The sequence below is a fragment of the Labeo rohita genome, unplaced genomic scaffold (genome assembly GCF_022985175.1).
Source record: "Labeo rohita strain BAU-BD-2019 unplaced genomic scaffold, IGBB_LRoh.1.0 scaffold_73, whole genome shotgun sequence".
In the NCBI taxonomy this organism is placed as follows: domain Eukaryota; kingdom Metazoa; phylum Chordata; class Actinopteri; order Cypriniformes; family Cyprinidae; genus Labeo; species Labeo rohita.
In genome coordinates this window covers 462,250-482,405 of record NW_026129667.1, presented here as the reverse complement: position 1 = coordinate 482,405, position 20,156 = coordinate 462,250, and the positions used below count along the sequence as shown (strand labels likewise).

Here is a 20,156-nt window from a genome sequence, read left to right as displayed (position 1 = left end):
CCTTTTTCCCTTTCTCTCATACTTTTTCGGCTGACCTAGCCATTTATAGTACCTTTTGCATTCTGCTTGGCAATTTGGGCTGTTTTTCTTTTGTCTATTTCTAATAATTTATTCAGAAATACATTAAAGGGGTCCTATTAAGTCTTGATTTTGTTTTGGGGGTGTACTAGAACATGCTTTCATGCTTGGTGGTTCGAAAAATGCATTATTTTTAACATAATTTACATTATTACAATACATTTCTCCAAGCCTGGCACAAATGGCTCGATTAATTCCAGGTTTAATGAAGGCCCGCCTCCCGAAAAACGATGTTTTTTTCGTTTTTTCGTGTTGTGATTCTTTAGCTGTCCCACTGCGTTGTGATTGGCGAACAGCTTAGACGGTGTTTCAGTACTGCCAGCGCACTGGTAGCACAAGCTAGATTAAAGTGATTCTTACGTTTTAAATATGGATAGTTTTCTTACAAAAAAGCATCGATTCGCTACAGGAGGCCTTTATTAAACCCCCTGGAGACGCGTGAGGCACTTTTTATTATGGATGGATTCACATTATTTGACTTGTTTTGGAAAAACACCCGTCTATGCTGTTCTAAAGCTTGGGAGTGCCAGGAAAAAAATTTATATAATTCCGATTGCATTCATCTGAAAGAAGGACGTCATATACACCTAGGATGTGTGGATGGTGAGTAAATAATATGCTACAGTAGTGTTGGGTCCTATAATCAGCCTGCGAGATCACCAATACATGATATTATCGTGCTAACGTATTTAATTATTTACATACTTAGTTTCATTGCATGAAACCAGCTCCAGCATAAGGCTAAAAGCAGCCTAACATTATCAAACAACATCATCACTGATCAGTCTAGCCTATTCTAGAGCAAGTTTATGCATTTTAAAAAACACTCGCGTTATAAGTGAAGCTATCTACACTGTATGATGAATAAATCTCTTACCACACACTGTACACGTCTGTGGCGCGTTACGGCTCCGACGCGGCAACCGGAGTAGATCATTGCAGCTTCGGCATGTGTTTCGACCACCTGTACTGCACATGTCTGCGGCGCGTTACAGCTCTGAAGTGACCACTCTAGTCAATGCTTGTGTTTATACCCGCCGCGCTGCGGCTCGTTGAAGCAGTTCTCCGCACTGCATCGCTAAAGTAATACCCCACATAAAGCTAATACCCCACCTCATCCCTACCCTCCCTACAACCATTCGAATTTCCATATGCGGGATTTATTTTAATGATATTCTGTAGTCCAAAGGAGCCGTTTGTTGTATTTCTTGAAAAGAGATTTTTTTAAAAACAGAATATCTCCCTTTGTTGTGGACTTTCAGATCTGTAACTTTGTAGATCTTTTTTATGCTCAAAGATACACACCACACACTGACTAAAGTTCAAAAAGTGAAAAAGCATAATAGCACCCCTTTAAAAATGCCATTCATACATATAGTCAGTGTGAGATCATATGAAGAGATAATATGCTGCGCACAGTGTACAGTACTTTAACAAACGCAATGACATGTGAAATAAAACGTTGGTGTGTTTTAAAGAAGAGCGGCTTGATTAAGTGGTGAAAATAGCAGATGGGCACAGAACGGTAAAAAAAACACATTAACAGTTACATACAGGTGTAATAGTGTGCAAACTCTACTACATAGAGGTGTTTTAGTTAACTGTAAAAGTGCATATGTTAATGTTTTCTGAAAATGTTTGTTTTTTATATATTATTATAAGCCTAATAAATAACTGACCAATATAAATGATTATTATTATATTTACTATATTATATTATATTATATTATATTATATTATATTATATTAAATATAATATTATGCTGAAAGTATTCAGCTGTTCTGTGTGAGATTTAAAAAATATATTTTTTAATAGAATTTCTTGGCACTGTAAAAATGGGTCAAATCAAATGTAAATAGTACATTACAGTTAAAAGTTACACACGTTTTTGTGTGCACTGTACAAGTCTGATTTTTTTTTTTTTTTTCTTTTTTTTTTTCCTCAGGTGGCCGAAATGTCTGCCCTAAAATTAGAGGAAACATTGCATATAGTGACTCTAAATTTCTAAAAAAAAAAAAAAAAAATGTCAAGATGGTACTTTGATATCATAATGTGGGACATAATGTGGTAACATCATCATTACAAGAAATAAGCTCTTAAAAAGAAAACTTTAGGTAGTTTGCCATTATTTCTTAGACATATATAAATGTGATGTGTCCAACATCCAGAGACATGTAGGAAAAACAGGACCTCATAAACCCTCATGACTGTTCCTAGTTAAAATTTATTTTATACTAAGAGTAGTTCAGGTCTATTAACATAATTACTGACATATCGCTTGGGACTTACCGTACTGAGTTAAAATTGTAATTAAACTTTATTTGGAGGACTACTTGTGCACAGTGCACATTTCTTAATATTAAGCCTAAAATGTGTTTTAATGTCACTATTGATGAGGATTGTGTGATCTTTAAATAATACTGGGCTTTAAATGCAATATATTTAAAGCGCAATCAAATATACCTAAGTATATCTTTAGTTGGACTTCAGCACTACTTCCACACAATCAAAATGTACAAAAGAAGTTCTTCCAATTTCGCAGAGTTTAAATATACCAATTTACTATACTAAAAGTACAATTGCAGGGTATTTTTATTAAGTACATAATATGTAAATATATTTGTAGTATGCTTAGCATGAAACAAATGTATTTCAAATACATTTTAGTATATTTATTTTTCACTAGGGGTATATCAACGTCATATATTTCAGGTAATTTTATATTTTCACGACAAGGTTTATTCAGGATGTATAATGTCCTTTAGTGCTGTAAAATGTAATGAACTATATAATTCATGGTCTGTCAAGGCTGTGTTTACCGTTGATAGTTAGGCCACATGACCTTTTAAGAGTCAAAACAGTTAAACATTTCTTGGTTATTTATTTATTTATTGAATACAGAGTCTATTTGAAGAATTTGGCACATGTTTTTATTTATTCATTTTTGTTTTTCCCTTTCTTTATCAAGGATGCTCTTATTTGTCCTTGACCCTAATGCAACAACACAATACAGCGACTACCAATGAGAGTACAGCGAGCGAGTGATGTGCTGGCTGATACAGCTGGATACCGTGGTAACCGTTTAATCACTGTCAGTGTGAACACGACTTTACGTTTTTGATCTGCCAGGTTCACAGATTGCGGTTGACGTGTAGAAATCCAATTTCATCCAGTCTGTTCACGTGAGTGTTTCACGAGAGTAAATTTTGCAGAATCTCAGCTGAAACATTGTCATCAAATGAATAAAGTGGTCCAGATACTCCTAAATGAATTTTTTGAGCAGTCAACAGATGGTTGAGCTTGATGGTCTTAATTATACTAGAAAGAGAGAAATGCACGTTTCAGCAGTTCACACATTGCTGTACCAATTATGGAAACCGTAATGATACAACCTGCTGAAAGAGCAGCCTGCTGCTGAAGAGACGGCTCAATGTTAGCCCAGACCAGCTTTTGTGGACACTCTGTCTCATCCCTGGACAACTGACGCTGAGGTCTGGTCCAGACTGAAATGAATAGCAAATGGGTGTGTAAACAATTACACTGGTTTCATTATTTGGCAAAAATATCTGCATTCAAAATGATAAAACAAGCTCACAGGATGCACAGTAACAAAGGCTGAACACAGTCATCGTGTTTCGGGAGGCTGCAAATATACAGCGCCATTAGCTTGACTGGCAGGGGTGTTCTTTAGCCCTCAGTGTCAGGGTTCGGATCCGGTCTCCTCCCCGGTGATTTACTACTATTTTGGATGGTAACACATTTTAGTGGGCGTGTACGTGTGAACAGCTGGGACCATTACAGAGCGTTGCTGATGAGAGGAGAGGTCTACAGTATCCTACTGACTGTTTGTTAGCACATGCAAAATAAAGGAAGCATTTGCAGTGATCGCTGGTTCTCGTTCTGAAACCATTTTCCTCATTTATTTATTTTTCAGATTAATATGATGGGATGTCAAGTGCAGTGTGATTATTTCATATTTTAAGTCAGATTGTTTTTTATGGCTTTTGATCAATTAAAAGTAGAATTAAAGTTTTAATGGAATTACAACATGCATAATTAAAATTTTGCTAATGCATTATTTGTTGATTAAAAGCTGCAGAATTAAGATTATTTAAAGATGTTACATGGTAAATCAAAAAACTTTGAATAGCTTTTTTTAAAAAGTGACTTTATCAAAGACGTTAGTGTTTTGTTTATATCAATGAACTGTAGTTCAGAGTGATCTGTTTTATTGAGTTTCCAGTCCAAGCTAGGTATGGCTCAGAGAGACAGACTGTTAATATACAGTAAATACAGTAGCGTTTATTTATATACAAAGCTGTATGTTAATAGTCTCACCTGTCACACTTTATTTTAAGGTCCAGTTCTCACTATTGAAAAACCATTAAAACTGCTAATTTGCTGGTTATTAATAGATAGTAAGGTAGTTGTTAAGTTCAGGTATTTGCTTGTTAAAGGAGAAGTCCACTTCCACAACAACAATTTACAAATAATTTACTCACCCCCTTGTCATGCAAGATGTTCATGTCTTTCTTTCTTCAGTTGTAAAGAAATTGTGGTTTTTGAGGAAAACATTTCAGGATGGTGCCCCAATTTTGAACTTCCAAAATGCAGTTTAAATGCAGCTTCAACCTGTAATTTGGCTCTGAATCATATACAGTGCCCTCCACTAATATTGGCATCCTTGGTAAATATGAGCAAAAGTGGCTGTGAAAATAAATGTACATTGTTTATCCTTTTAATCTTTCATTCAAAAAATTCTAACCTGTCATTGAAGTAACACAATGGAAAGCAGGGGGAAAATCTCATTATGAAATTAATGTTTTTCTCTAGTTCATGTTGACCACAATTATTGGCACGTAAAGTGAAACTTTTATTCAAATTCCGAACTGATTATAGAAAGCGAGCAAATAGCGCTTTCATATAGTCACTAAAAAGCTGTCACTCACTTCAATTTATGGCAATCTCACAAGGTTCAATTGTAATCAGTGACACTCTCGGAGCTACAAATATAAAATCTTACATTGTGTCTACGTGTGGCGTTTAGCATTAGGTGAATTCTCACTGTCTCACCCTGTATATATTTATATATTTCTTTATTAATATCTTAACATATTATATCTTTTCTTAACCATTTGCACACACAAACATTATCCGACTCTCTTCCTGACCACAGACGGAGGTTTACAAGCCACTTTTTCCTGCGCTTTTAAGCCTTTCCCCCGTTTTGAACAGCAAATTTTCATACATGATAAAAGATATTTTGTGGTTTCTCAGTTTGACCGATTTGAGCATCCATAAACAACGCAAAACATAGGCATTTTTGAGTTTCTGCTAGTGATTCCTGTGGAGAAATATCACTTCCTGCCCTCCAGCTGCATTTCGCGCCACAGCAATGACGTCATGTGCAAACAACCTATTTACAACAGCTTTGAATGTGGCTCAACCAATCAGAATCAAGGACCAGAACTACCGGTTTTATAGACATTTTTTCTGAACGCGAAGTGACGCTTGACTTAACTGGAAGGATGCTCTGCATTTTCGGTCTCCATTGTTTCTAGTCAAATGATCATATATTCCGAGCTGATAATCTAATGTTAAACCTATTAAAATGTTTTTAAAAAGCACATGGCTCCATAGCGCCATCACTTTGCAATGTCGCAATGACCGTCATTTGTCAGTGGCTCACTAATCGAAGTTTAATGATCGTTAGATGCCGACGTTAGCTACATTAAAAACAGATTGCCGCTATTTGAATGCGTTCCTATGGAGACCGGAACAGAAGAGCATCCAATTGGAAATTAGAATTTGTAATAGTGGCGCTCATTGTTTATTCAGGAAAAAGGTCTATAATAAAGCAATAAGCCTCAAGAAGTCGTGGTTTACAGTGAATTTATAACAGCTATAGATGTGAAGCGGAGTGCCTAAAACCCCCTTAGCTGTTATAAATGCTTCGTGGCCATAATGAGCATTGCATTTTCCCCCATTCACTACTATACGAGTGACAGGTCTTGGGTATTCTATAGTCTTTGTTGTAGAGTAATTTACAACAGCTTCGAATGTGGTTCAACCAATCAGATTCAAGAACTGGAACTATCTGTTTTATAATTCAGTTTTAATAACAGCAATAAATTATATTTTACAATATATTAAATAGAAAATGTAAAAATTTAAATTGCAATAATATTTCTCAATATTACAATTTTTACTGTGTTTTGATTTTTTTCATCAATAATATAGCCTTAGTTAGCATAAGGTACTTGTTTTAAAACATAACCATATTGTATATTTTTATATATCTTTATGTGCTGTGTCAGGGCATTTATTTCAGTGGGCCAGTCAGGCCAGTGCTTCGTTTATCAGCATCTCATTCAAAATTAATTTCGCTATTGATTTTAAAACCCTTGACCTTGTCCTTTAAAACACTCTCTTCCGAGCATTCCCCTTCAAATCTACGCCTCTGTATGAAGCCCGCGGCGTCTTTGTATTTGGGAACCTCATCCTGACTGTGAAAGTCTTACAGGCACTTATTATGAAGCCCAGATAATTACATGGCAGTATCGGAGGACATCCTCCATAGCAGAGCTGCTATTATTTCCCTGTCTTCCGTCGTCTTGGGGAATATCACAATGCTTGCTTGTCCGGATGTGAAATTTAATTTAGATCTTTATTTTTGCTCTTTCTCCAGACTGATCCCGCAGACGGTGGGTCTCCTGTACGTGGGGAGCTATGACATGCCCTTTGCTCAAATGAAGGTGAGAGAAACATTGGTTCACATCTCGGATAATTCCTTCTGTCAGCGTTCCCTCTGTCTGATTCACTGCAAATACAGATGCTGCTAAAGATAGTCCTGTCATTGTCAAGTGCTCTTTACATGATGTGCTTTTAATTAATTGAGTCAGACATGTGAACGTTGTGTCACACAAGAGCTCTGTTCTGAAACCCAGTGATAGGCCTTCCTAGACAGCAATTTGACGCACATACAGTAGGCTTTTCTGATTAAAAGGCCCACAACAATAGAACGCACTGTAAGATTGACTATTCAAACACAAACAACTGTAAAGGCCCCTTGACATTATAGCTTTTAAAATCATTCTATGTAAAAGAAAACGGCACAGAGGAATATTGTTGGAATCACTTTCAAAATGATTTTTGTTTTTCCAACTGAGCCACAGCGAACACTTACATTAAACAGAATGTTATTGTCCTGTGGTGTGAATGCTAATACACACTGAGAACACGTCAATCACACATTGAAACTCAAAGAATGAAATATTCAAGTTGACAATCTTTATTTGCATTTTGTAATTCGTTGAGAACAAAATTATGTGAGAATGGACAATGGAAGCCAAAATCATCAACCCACTGAAAATCACACAAAAGATTTTAATTACAGGCTGACTGAACTTGCATGAATTTCATATAAGCAATTTAAGTAAGTTATTGTTCTTGATGTAAATGGGCCACGAATCTATTCCTAAGTCTGTTGAAATCAAGGTATTTGGACACAAAGCCAAACTGTTTCTTTTTTGAGCCTGGAATACTTTCAGTTTGATGATTTAGTGTTGTTTCATTCATAAATAAAACAACAGGAAGGTATATAAGAGGTCCTACAAGGGGCGATTTTAACAAACCATTGGAGAAGACGTACGGGTGAGTCAGTTATCATCTGTTATCAACAGGATTTTAAAAAATCAGTCGTTGAGGTTTTTCTAAAAATAAAAACATTTGGTTGTCAAATCAAAATTATGATTATTTATAGGGATTTTAGTATTATAATTTTGCATTTATACATTGAATTTTTTTTTTTTTTTTTACAACTACAGATTGGCATGGATAGTAAAACTGGCTAAATCTGGCACATTTTACTTTGATTCTGTGTGTATATTTTCCCTGAATAAAATGTAATAATAAATATTTTAACAAAAAGATAGACGATGGAGTGACTTTTAGGACACACTCAACGGGGTAAACACCACGGCAGGTGTCGATTTAAAAGTATGCACATTTCCTACCTTATTTGTGAATGAAATTCATCTCTAATCCTCCATATGTCGTTTCAGATTTATCCGTAGTTATTTGAATGCTAGAAAAACAAATAGCTGCTTTTCCAAGTAAAAACTGCCAAACACGTTTCAGCATATTTTGTTATGATACGTAATATTCAAAAGGTGGGAAGATGTGGGATTCCCCCAATCTGTATATGCTCCTGCATTGACTGAATGATTTTTTAATTAATTCCCTGTGAATAGGAGTTAAAACTCCCACCCTGGTGATAACAGACCATGCAAAGTACCAAAAATAATAATGTCTTTTATATATAATATATTTACTCTTTTTCCTGATGTTTGTTATTATTTAAAATTGTATATACATTTTTATAAACTTTTTTTTTTATTTTACCACTTAGGCATGTTCACAATAATGTATATCTTCAACATTTTTTATGACCAAAAATGTAAGATATGTTTTCAGTGAACTTTCAAAAACATGAAAATATAGTTACAATGTTTTTTCATTGCTTCCGTAACTGACAGATTTACAGAAAATTACAGTTGTTTTTCAAATAAATAATTTGACCTACTTTCCAACACTTTATTAAGCTTTAAGTTACATCTCAAATGACAAGGGATCAACTCATAATCATGTTTATATTAATTAGCCATGAAATCATTCTCTCTGACAGCCTGGGTATGTGGAGCATTCACAACTTATATGGACAGAACGCTGCTGATGTGTGTGTGTGTGTATATATATGTATACAGTGCTGCTTGAAAGTTTGTGAACCCTTTAGAAATTTCTGTATTTCTGCATAAATATGACCAAAAAGTTCATCAGATTTTCACACAAGTTTTGAAAATTGACAAAGACAACCCAGTTAAACAAATGAGATGAAAATATATACTTTGTCATTTATTTATTATGAAAAATTATCCAGCATTAAATATTTGTGAGTTGCAAAGGATTAGCAGTTAATTTGAAGGTGAAATTATAGTCTGTCTGTTCAGAAGTGTTTTCAGTCAATAGGATGACAATTAGGTATCACTTTATGCCCTGATTTATTTAAAGAACAGGGATCTATTAAAGTCTGATCGTGTTTGTGAAAGTGAATCATGGCACAAACAAAGGAGATCTCTGAGGCCCTCAGAAACAGAGTTGTTGTTGCTCATCAGGCTGGAAAAGGTTACAAAACCATCTCTAAAGAGTTTGGACTTCACAAACCCACAGTCAGACAGATTGTGTACAAATGGAGGAAATTCAAGATCACAGTTGCCCTCCACAGAAGTGATCGACCAACAAAGGTCACTCCAAAGCAAGATGTATAGTAGTTTCCGAGGTTGCAAAGAACCCCAGGATGACTTTGGACCTTTCTCACATTGGTTAATGTTGAAGTTCATGAGTCCATCATCAGGAGAACACTGAACAACCATGGTGTGCATGGCGGGGTTGCAAGGAGAAAGCCACAACTCTCCAAAAAACAGTTTGATAAAGATCATGTGGACAAGTCAGAAGGCTATTGGAGAAATGTTTTGTGGATGGATAAGACCAAAATATAATTTTTGGTTTAAATGAGAAGTGTTATGTTTGGAGAAAGAAAAACACTGCATTCCAGCATAAGAAGAACCTTATTCCATCTGTGAAACATGGTGGTGGTAGTATCATGGTTTGGGCCTGTTTTGCTGCATCTGGACCAGAATGACTTGCCATCATTGATGGAACAATAAATTCTGAATTATACCAGCAAATTCTAAAGGAAAATGTCAGGAAATCTGTCCATGAACTTAAATCTAAAGAGAAAGTGGGTCATGCAGCAAGACAACGACCCCAAGCGCACACGTCATCACCAAAAAAAGGTTAAATAAGAACAAAGGTAATGTTTTGGAATGGCCGAGTCAAAGTACAGACCTTAATCCAATTAAAATGTTGTGGAAGGACCTAAAACAAACAGTTCTTAGGAGGAAACCCACCAACATCACAGGGTTCAAGTGTTTCTGTACTAAAGAATGGGCTAAAAGTCGTTGTGCAGGACTGATCAGCAGTTATTGCTTCAAAAAGGGGTCACTACAGATGCTGAAAGCAAATATTTAACACTTTATCATTTTTCTCAATAACTAAATGACTAAGTATATATTTTTGTCTTGTTTGTTTGATTGGATTTTCTTTGTCAACTTTAAGAAAATCTGATGATGTTTTGCATTATATTTATGCAGAAATATAGAAAATTCTAAAGGGTTCACAAACTTTCAAGCAGCACTCTGTGTGTATATATGGTAATGCAATCAGCATGTTAATGCAAAATCTATTGGAATCATTCGTGCATTGAGTTTCTCATACACTTCACATGTAGAGCAATATTTTATTGGGTTAACATGCTGCTTGGAGTTGCTGTCTGTGTTCACAGATTTTCTTTGTAGATCTGAATCCAAGTCTGATTTCTTTTTTGGAAATAGTTTTCTCTTTTTTTTTCTTTAGTTGGCAAGAAACCCACTAAACAACATTTAGGCTAGTTTTCTGAAACGCACACTCAGTAGTAAATTAATGGGTAACTATGGTAACTGGTAATTGTTTTCTTTCACTCGAAACCACGCATATGCTGCTGACTCCGTCTCTGACTTCATTTAATGTTTATTAAATTATTCCATTTATTTAGCAAATAAATATGTAGTGAAATTTCCACAGACAGATGAATTTTTATAGACAAGCAGTGGCTGGCATTGTGCTGAAGAGCTGCAATGGACTGTAGACAGGAAAGGGGCCCCATTAGGGTGATGAGCCACTGCTCCACTCAATCAATCAAGATGCAGGAATGTACTAATGGCTGGAAATGAAACACAACTGCAGAATAATCATAGCTCACATAATATACATGCATGTGATTTTATTTGATTAAATTTTAATTTCACGCATATAAACATGACCACTACTTCTATTAGTTGTGGCTTGCTATGTTGTCCATCGCTCTAGACGGATAATTGTTTCATAGTGAGTGGTCTTGTCTCACTTTTAGAGTGATTGATTCTCTCACAGTAACATGTAAGATGAGATAAATTTGCATCTCAGTGGGAAAGTTGTGGGTTCATCAGTTGTGTGTACTGTTTTTTTTTATTCATGGAATATTTATCCTTATGAGCTCTGGGTAAAGAGTCTCTGCAGAATGAATATTAATATATTGTAAGTTAGAGTGTGGCATCCTTAACATCCACCGTACTATATAACATTTAGCAAACAATATTTAAGGACAGAGATGTCACCAACATTACAACACATAATTGAAAGGGACACAAAAAGATCCACATCCAAATGACCCATCTCTTTTGTACATATGCTAAACGAAAAATAATGACAGAAAATTATAGCTCCAAAAACATTTGTTTTCAAGCACAACAGCACAACGTTTCAAACTATCAGGTGCCTGATGAAAACCTGACTGGTCCAAACATTGCTCTGTTTCTTGGAAAAATAAATGTTTTGTAGGCATCATTTTAAATGTGTGTGGACATTGTTTGTTTACCATAATTGAAAAGAGCAACAAACACAACACCAGTTGAAATAACACTTTTAACATTGCAAAGCAGTTTGCATGATTATTTGTGCCGTGCTGCATGCTGGGAACCGTTCTAACTCCAGTACTATACACTGTGCAGCTATACATTTTGCTGTATTATAATACAAGCAAATGTTGTTTATAAATGCTAAAGAAATAGTCATTATTTAAAGTCGGTAATAAAATATGAAGGACTGCACAGAATAGAGGTCCACTCTATTTCACCAAGGTCCTCCCTCTTGGGGATTTCTGGCCTCGCCACTCAAACGGCCACATAATCATCCAAGAAAAAAAGTGCACAAAGGACTGCTTATCCAAATTGTGCAACAGAATCTCCAGAAAATAGCCATTTCTCCTTGTTGTACATAGAGACTTTTGTTCATGGGTTCAAAACAAGTCTGATATAGAGCATCCCAAATCATTCTATTTCACCAATACAGAGCACTTCTGATGTCGAAACTAGTCGACATCACTAATCATTATACATATCGACTATATAGAAATTAAAGGTGTGTTCACATTTGTAGTTTGGTTTGTTTGGTTCATTTGGTCCGGCCAAAAAGGAAAATGATACATTTGGTCGTGGTCCGCTTAGCGTTCACACTGGCATTTTTGACAGAAAACGTAAAGATACCGAACCTAAAACCACAGTAATACATTCACAACCTGATTGGTTGGATTGAATGACGTATATCTCGTGACGGATCTCACCGAACACCCCAAACAAAAAGATTTGTTCAACTTAAAGCGGCGCTGCACAGACCGATCAGTGTATGACGTCAAAATACCCATTCACCGATCTGTCTGCTCAGTGCCGCTTTAGGTCGAATGGCGTCACCTAACGCCGTCTGCTTGACTAAGTGAGCTTATTGTGTGTACATATGATGTACAATTCACAAAGAGCTCCTAAAAGGCACTTTACCTCCTCGTTGCTCCATTTTTCCCCTGTGCTCTTTTTGTTTTGGATAAATCCCTTTTGTAAAATCATGTTGCATAATGTCGCATCTTGTCATTACTTCCTGTTTTTGGTTTGTTTAGAAGTATTAGGTCCTTGTTGTGTTTATATTTCATCCAAACTGCACCAGAGTTCATTTGAAGGGTTTTTGGTGCACACCAGGGTTCAGATGGCAGCGTCCACACTTACTTAAATGAACCGCACACCATGGCAGGTTAAGCTAACTAAACATGACAAGTGTGAACACACTCTAAATCAAGTAATGAAATGTAAGAATAAAACAGAGCATAGACTTCGGCGTATTAATTGAATATACCCTGAATCTTTTTAAAGTTACTAATGTTATTCCATGAAGAGCAGTGAATGCTCTTGTTTTCTTTTGATTTTAGATTATCATTTATTGGCAGAGACAGCAGTAAGAATACACATCTAAAGGCCTTTCCACACTGAGCAGGATGTGAAAATGCGAGGCGAATCGCAGACGAATGGTGCTTTCACATCAAGCGCGAACCAATTGATCGCCTTCTGATAATTCACACCTGCAGGTTAGGTGGTGTCGACCAACGCTGCATTTTTTCTCAGATATGTATCTTGTATATGGATTTAACATTGTCCGCTGCTCAATATACAGCATTAATTTAAGATAAGTAAAGTTTGGTTCTACACCAGAAACATCTTGAAACATAAATAGAAGTAAAATTAGCATCATGCCACATTTGAAAATGTATATAATTATTAAAGTGGTCCTATTATGCTCTTTTTCAAAGTCTTGATTTTGTTTTGGGGCTGTACTAGCACATGCTCTCATGCTTTGTGGTTCGAAAAACGCATTATTTTTCACAGAATTTACATTATTACAAGACCTTTCTCCCAGCCTGGCACAAATAGCTCGATTAGTTCCGAGTTTAATGAAGGCCCGCCTTCAGAAAAAAGAAATGTGTTATGATTAGTAAACTATCCCAGTGCATTGCGATTGGCGAACAGCTTAAACGGTGTTTCAGTGCTGCCACGCCCCTTGTCAAAGCAGTTAACGCAAGCTAGATTAACAGTGAATCTTATGTTTTAAATATGGATATTTTTCTTACAAAAACGCATTGATTCGCACTATGGAACTATGATGCCGTGTGAGGCACTTTTTATTATGGATGGATGCACTTTATTAGACTCTGATTGCATTGGTCTGAAAGAAGGAAATCATATGCATCTAGGACGCATGGAGGGTGAGTAAATAATACGCTACAGTAGTGTTGGGTCCTATCGTCAGCCTGCGAAATCACAGATACATGATATTATCGTGCTAATTTATTTAATTATTTAACATACTTAGTTTCATTGCATGAAACCAGCTCCAGCATAAGGCTAAAAGCAGCCTAACATTATCAAAAAACATCATCACTGATCAGTCTAGCCTATTCTAGTGCAAGTTCATGCATTTTAAAAAACACTCGTGTTATAAGTGAAGCTATCTACATTGTATGATGAATAAATCTCTTACCACGCACTGTACACGTCTGCGGCGTGTTACGGCTCTAACGCGGCAACCAGAGTAGATCACGGCTTCGGCATGTGTTTCGACCCCCTGTACTGCACACACGTTACAGCTCTGAAGCGGCCACTCTAGTCAATGCTTGTGTTTTTACCCGCCGCGCTGCGGCTCGTTGAATCGGCTCTCCGCGCTGCATCGCTAAAGTTTGTCTAATCCCCCACCTCGACCCTACACACCCCCCAACAATTCGAATTTCTGTAGGCGGGATTTAATTTAATGATATTCTAATAGAGAATAGAGATTTTTTTTAAAAACGAAATATCTCCCTTTGGAGTGGACTTTGAGATTTGTAACTTTGTAGATCTTTTTTATGCCCAAACATACACACAACACACTGACTAAAATTCAAAAAAATTGAAAAAGCATAATAGCACCCCTTTATTGTATTTGCTTAAAACTCACTTTAAACCATCACCACTCTATCCTTTTTCACAGCAGTTGCTGTGGCCACATGATGTAATGCTTATATCTTTTTGGACGGCCCATGTTTTCGCTTTGTGAAACTGAAAAGATTCGTCAGACTGGTTGGAAAAACTTTCGCAGTCTGTGTGAAAGCATCCTTAGGAATATGTTGTTTTATTTCAGCGCATCATTGCGTCCAATATACGTTTCACTTTTTTGCGCTCAGTGTGGAAAGGCTTTGATTACTTTCAAAACTGTTAATCTTCACTTCTAACATAATTCAGTCAGTTATGCTCAAAGTTCAAATTATGACAATCACGTACAAAAAACAAAACTTAAATTCTATTACTCGCACAGTCGTAGTCGTTAAAATCATCTTTGAGAGCAAAGTGGGCCCCCTGGTGGCTCAGCGGCCCTACACAACCTGCGTTGTTTGAATCTAGGCAAGACCGGCACTGCCTGATTTGCCGAAAGCCAGATGTTGGTAAATAAACAGTAGCCTTTTTAGGGTAGACGTTTACCATTTGTGTGTTGTCGACACACTGTTTTGTGTCTGTTCGCGTTTTTTTTCTTTTTGCATTATTAAAATGCAATTATTATTTGCCAAAAAGTGTTTGGAGGGTCTGCTATGCCCCTGACTGTTACTTTGATTAAATTGATTTACTTTTTTATTGTTGACTGCCATATTATCATTACAAACTAAGAAGGTGTTTGGCAGGCTTTAGCTGTAATGGAGTGGATTTGGCTTCTTTAGGCGCCGTGTGGTGTTTGTAAATGGCTGCCAGAACTTCAAGAGGGTGACCGGAGTGTCATGATGGTCCGATCCAAAACTAACAGGAGCATCATGTACCGTGCCAGACGAAAGCCGAACAACATCCCTGGATGTGTGCCACGGTCGTGCGTATGTGGTTGTGTGGGGTGTGAAAAGCGTGTGCGCAGAATCTTTGGCCAGCCGCCTTTATTATATTTGGCTGTATTCTAATCTGCCGGAGTCTGTTAAGTTGTCCGTGTTCGCGTTCTCTCGGCTACAGCCAGGCTCTGCGTGTATAGACGCTCTAGTTGTATTTTTGCGCAGAAAGGTACCGTAACATGAAAGGTTAATTAATCCTTGGAATATTGTTGTTGTGTGTGTGTATGTCAGTGCTGAAATGTTCAGCTTCCCCTCTGTGCTCACAGATGCCCTTCACTGTTGGATGGTGAGGGTATTTACTCATCCCATCATGCCAATAGGCCCAGAAGGGGGCGGCTTTACTGCCAGCTCACTTCCTCCCCCACACACCAACCTGCCATGGTTTAGCGAGCATCCAGTCTCTTTATCTTTGAGATATTTCTTTCTCTCGCTTACTTGGGCCAAACACGCTCCTGTTTTCTTAAGGCCTTTGTGAAACTGTCATGTATTGAGACATCTGTGTTGTGGCTGTAATTACACATTACGCACTGGCAGTTACTTTACAACCTACAAAAAGTACCAACAATTTGTCTGAACCACGGACTAGTGGTAAGCACACAAGCTTCAGGCACATTTAATGGCGAGATTTTGGTCCGTATGTGCCGCACTTCATGTCCTGAATAGTTTCCTGTAGTGGTCAACAAACCTTTTTTTTATATATGTAATACAATTTAATGATGACAAATGAAGCATACACAAATTTGTTGAAACTAAACATATATTTTACAGAACATCAACTCAAAATTTGCAAAAACTATTGAAAACCAGGCTGACGAAGCTGTCAGAAGACTTTGTAATGGATACCAGATTGAATTGACTGTTCTGTTAATCCAGGGGTGTCCAAATTTAAGGACCACATAAAGGACCAATGTCCTGCAGATTTTAGCTCCAACTTGCCCCAGCACACCTGCCTGGAAGTTTCTAGTAACCCTTAAGACCTTGATTAGTTTGGTTCAGCTGTGTGTAATTAGGGTTGGAGCTAATCGCTGCAGGAGCATGATTGGACACCCGGGTTAATGTGTGGTTTTCGGGAAATGCGATCTCAATCAGCCTGGGTTTTGATCTGTTTTCTTCATCTGCCTACATTTATTATAAATAAAATGACAAATAATTCCAAGCATTACTAATACAATTAAAAAAAAACCTCATGTACACAAGAATGCTGTTTGGTTTGAATGATGCAGCTGTAATTTCTCCCTTTAAATTCATGCTAGCGCTTGATGCCCTATTATTCTTTTTCACTCCAGATAACAAAGGACTTGAAGCAGTACGATAATAAAATAATTGAGTGCACGTTCGTCAAAAACACCTGGGTGTTCATGCGACAGAGGATAGACAAGAGCTTCCCCAACTCATATGAGACAGCCATGGGTAAGGATTCACGTGTGATATACTAAAGCCAGGGTCAATGTTAGATTCTGTTTAGTTGGCTAGATGGAAACCATACTTCTAAGGCTAGAAGCATTTTTGCATGTATTTTCATTGTATGTAACGTTATATTACAGAGTTAACTTAAAACAGGCCTGGGCAACTCTGGCCCTTGAGATCAAACCCTAATCGAACTCACCTGCCTGCAACTTTTTAGTAGCCCTGAAGACTTTGATTAGCTTGTTCAGGTGTATTTTGCTAAGGTTGGAGATAAAAATTTGCAGGAAACTTGATCTTTGGGGGTATTTACCTAACACCATTTTCAATTAAAAAAAACTTGTCAACTAAAACCAAAAATGTGTTTTGCGGTTCTTTTACACATCAACAGTGTTTTCAAAAGAGTTTCAAAGAGCAAGTTTTTGAAAATGAAACTGTTAGCATCTCATGTAAACTACTAAAATGTGAATTTGTAGGTGTCATTCACATGCAGTGTTGTATGTTCAGTCTGTAGAAATGCATATACAGTTGAAGTCAAAAGTTTACATACACCTTACAGAATCTGCAAAATGTGAATTATTTTAGCAAAATAAGAGGGATCATACAAAATGCATGTTATTTTTTATTTAGTACTGACCTGAATAAGATACTTCACATAAAAGATGTTCACATATAGCCCACAAGAGAAAATAGTAGTTACATTTATAAAAATGACCCCATTCAAAAGTTTACATACGCTTGATTCCTAATACTGTGTTGTTACCTGAATGATCCACAGCTGTGTGTGTGTTTTTGTTTTGTTTAGTGATAGTTGTTCATGAGTCCCAGTTAAACTGCCTGCTGTTCTTCAGAAACAATCCTTCAGGTCCCACAATTTTTTTGTTTTTTCAGCAATTTTGTGTATTTGAACCCTTTCCAACAATGACTGTATGATTTTGAGATCCATCTTTTCACACTGAGAACAAATGAGGGAGTTGTATAAAATATGCAACTATTACAGAAAGTTCAAATGCTCAGTGATGCTTCAGAAGGAAACACAATGCATTAAGAGCCGAGGTGTAAACTTTTGAACAGAATGAATATGTGAACATTTTTCTTATTTTGCCTAAATATCATATGAAAATATGATATTTAGGCAAATATCATAAAGAATGTTATGAATATCTTAAGAAAAATGTACACATCTTTATTCTGTTCAAAAGTTTTTACCCCTGGCTTTTAATGCATCATTTTTTCTTCTGGAGCATCAGTGAGTGTTTGAACCTTCTGTAATAGTTGCATATGAGTCCCTCAGTTGTCCTCAGTGTGAAAAGATGAATCTCAAAATCATACAGTCATTTTTGGAAAGGGTTCAAATACACAAAGAGTGGGCAGTTTAACTGTTTAGGACAAACAAGGGACTCATGAACAAATATCACTAAACAAAAACAAACAATAAAAGTTCACAGCTGTGGATCATTCAGGTAACAACAGTATTAAGAATCAAGTGTATGTAAACTTTTGAACGGGGTCATTTTTAGAAATTCATCTATTTTCTCTTGTGGACTATACAGTGCGTGACATTTTGTATGATCCCTCTTATTTTGGTAAAATAATTAACATTTCTGCAAACTTTTGACTTCAACTGTATGCATAGTTTTTCTTTGCCAATGAACATCACAAACTACTGGCCTGACATGCATAATACAGCATTTTTATTTGTCTTCATAGGTCCATGTGAATGGGGATCATTTTGACAATAGTGTCATCTGTACACAAAACTTAAAAAATGCATTTTTAGTACAGTCGTTGTAGTGTAGCTGTACCCTCAACAGCCAGATTTGCCCATCCCTGCCTTAAAATGTTTGCACCATTAATCTGGATGTTATTATTCAGATATTTAGCTATAAACAAGTTGACAGCTTCACCTGCCAAGATTTTCTGAGCTTGCAGCTTGCAGCCCAGAAAAGCCAGCATCTATTTGTTGTTCTCACTTTGTCTCGTGTTGTCCTGACAGCTGTGTGCAACAGTATCCAGCATCCCGTCACAAAGGAAATTCTCTTTGAGTTTTTGGATCGGTGCGCCCAGGTGCAGTCCCGCAAACACTCGGCCGACTCCGAGCTCATGCCACCGCCTCCACCAAAGAGAGCGAACCACACCATCCCGCAGTAGCGCAGTGCTCCTGGAGCAGAATGGAAGCAGTTTGATATATATTTTTTTTTTATTCCCAAAATGTTCAGCAGCTCTGCCGGTGCGCGCCGCAAGAGAAGAGACTTTTGGAGAACGTATTGCTTTTTTGGCCTCACTTTGGCTTCTGTTCTTGAAGTTGTTGATGATCTATTTAAAGACACTGTTGAGAGAGCTTGTTTGAACATTGAGTGCTGAGGCACGTTCATATTTAAAAGAATAAAAATAAAAACGAATTGCATTGTTTTCTTTTTTATGTTTTGTATTCATTACGGTCGCTTCTCCTCTCTGCATTGTATTTAGGTTTTGTTTTTTTTGTTTTTTTTTTAACTGAACAGAACACTGAAGTGTGTTAGACTGTCTAGATTTAGACCTAACCCTGAAACACTGAAACAGCTCATGTGGAATTTCACCAGATCTGTACTGATCAGTAATGCATAGGCGACTCATGTAATATGATTGTGTTTGTTAGGTGAGAGTGTTTTGTATGTCATTATGCTGATTTGAAAATGTCACCCCAACACTTTTTTTCTCAGGTTTTGTTTCTTAACAAATGCCAGGTGTGTTTAAGTTTTCCTGGATCTTTTGGCTCATTGTTGTTTTGGAAAAAATTAAAGCAATAATTCCAAAATAAAGATTGCCAGCTATGCCAATACCTTCACATACAACACATGATAATTTTAGCTGAAGAACTTTGGATTTGTGTAAATTCGAATTTGGGATAGGCCTAAAATGTGTTTTTTGTCAGACACAAGGATGCGTGAACATTGCAGTTGTCGCTCGTAATTGAAGTGTCACAGCTGAAGTTAATGCCGTTCTTTATTGCTCTCCCATTTCTCATCTAGTGTTTACAATATTGAAACTTGGTGCACAAAGAGCAGATCCATATGTCTGAGAAGAGATGGCATTATCGCCGTCTCCTGAGGAGTGAGTCACACCTGACATTCGCGTCTTCCTCTCATCTGGAATTGTTTCCTCGTAAGACAAATGAAGGCAAACGACGCTGAAATGCGACACTGTGAGGCTGTGCAGAGCTCATCTGCATGCTGAAGTGATTAGACCTTGATTGCAGCCCATATTGCACTTCTTATGGGTTTACGATGTCTCTAAACGCTCATGCGGTTGATTGAGAGACATACACCAGTGATG

General features: G+C 36.9%; 1 protein-coding gene across 1 annotated transcript in view; it reads left to right on the top strand.

Moving 5' to 3' along the window:
* The window catches only part of rngtt (RNA guanylyltransferase and 5'-phosphatase), a 152,146-nt gene extending 132,478 nt beyond the window's left edge, over positions 1-19,668 (top strand). The window contains exons 14-16 of the mRNA XM_051104502.1: positions 6,768-6,834; positions 16,724-16,847; positions 18,838-19,668. Coding sequence (XP_050960459.1) covers positions 6,768-6,834; positions 16,724-16,847; positions 18,838-18,992 — 346 coding nt within the window. The 3' untranslated portion in view covers positions 18,993-19,668. The remainder of the gene's footprint in view (positions 1-6,767; positions 6,835-16,723; positions 16,848-18,837) is intronic.
* Positions 19,669-20,156: the final 488 nt, after the last annotated feature.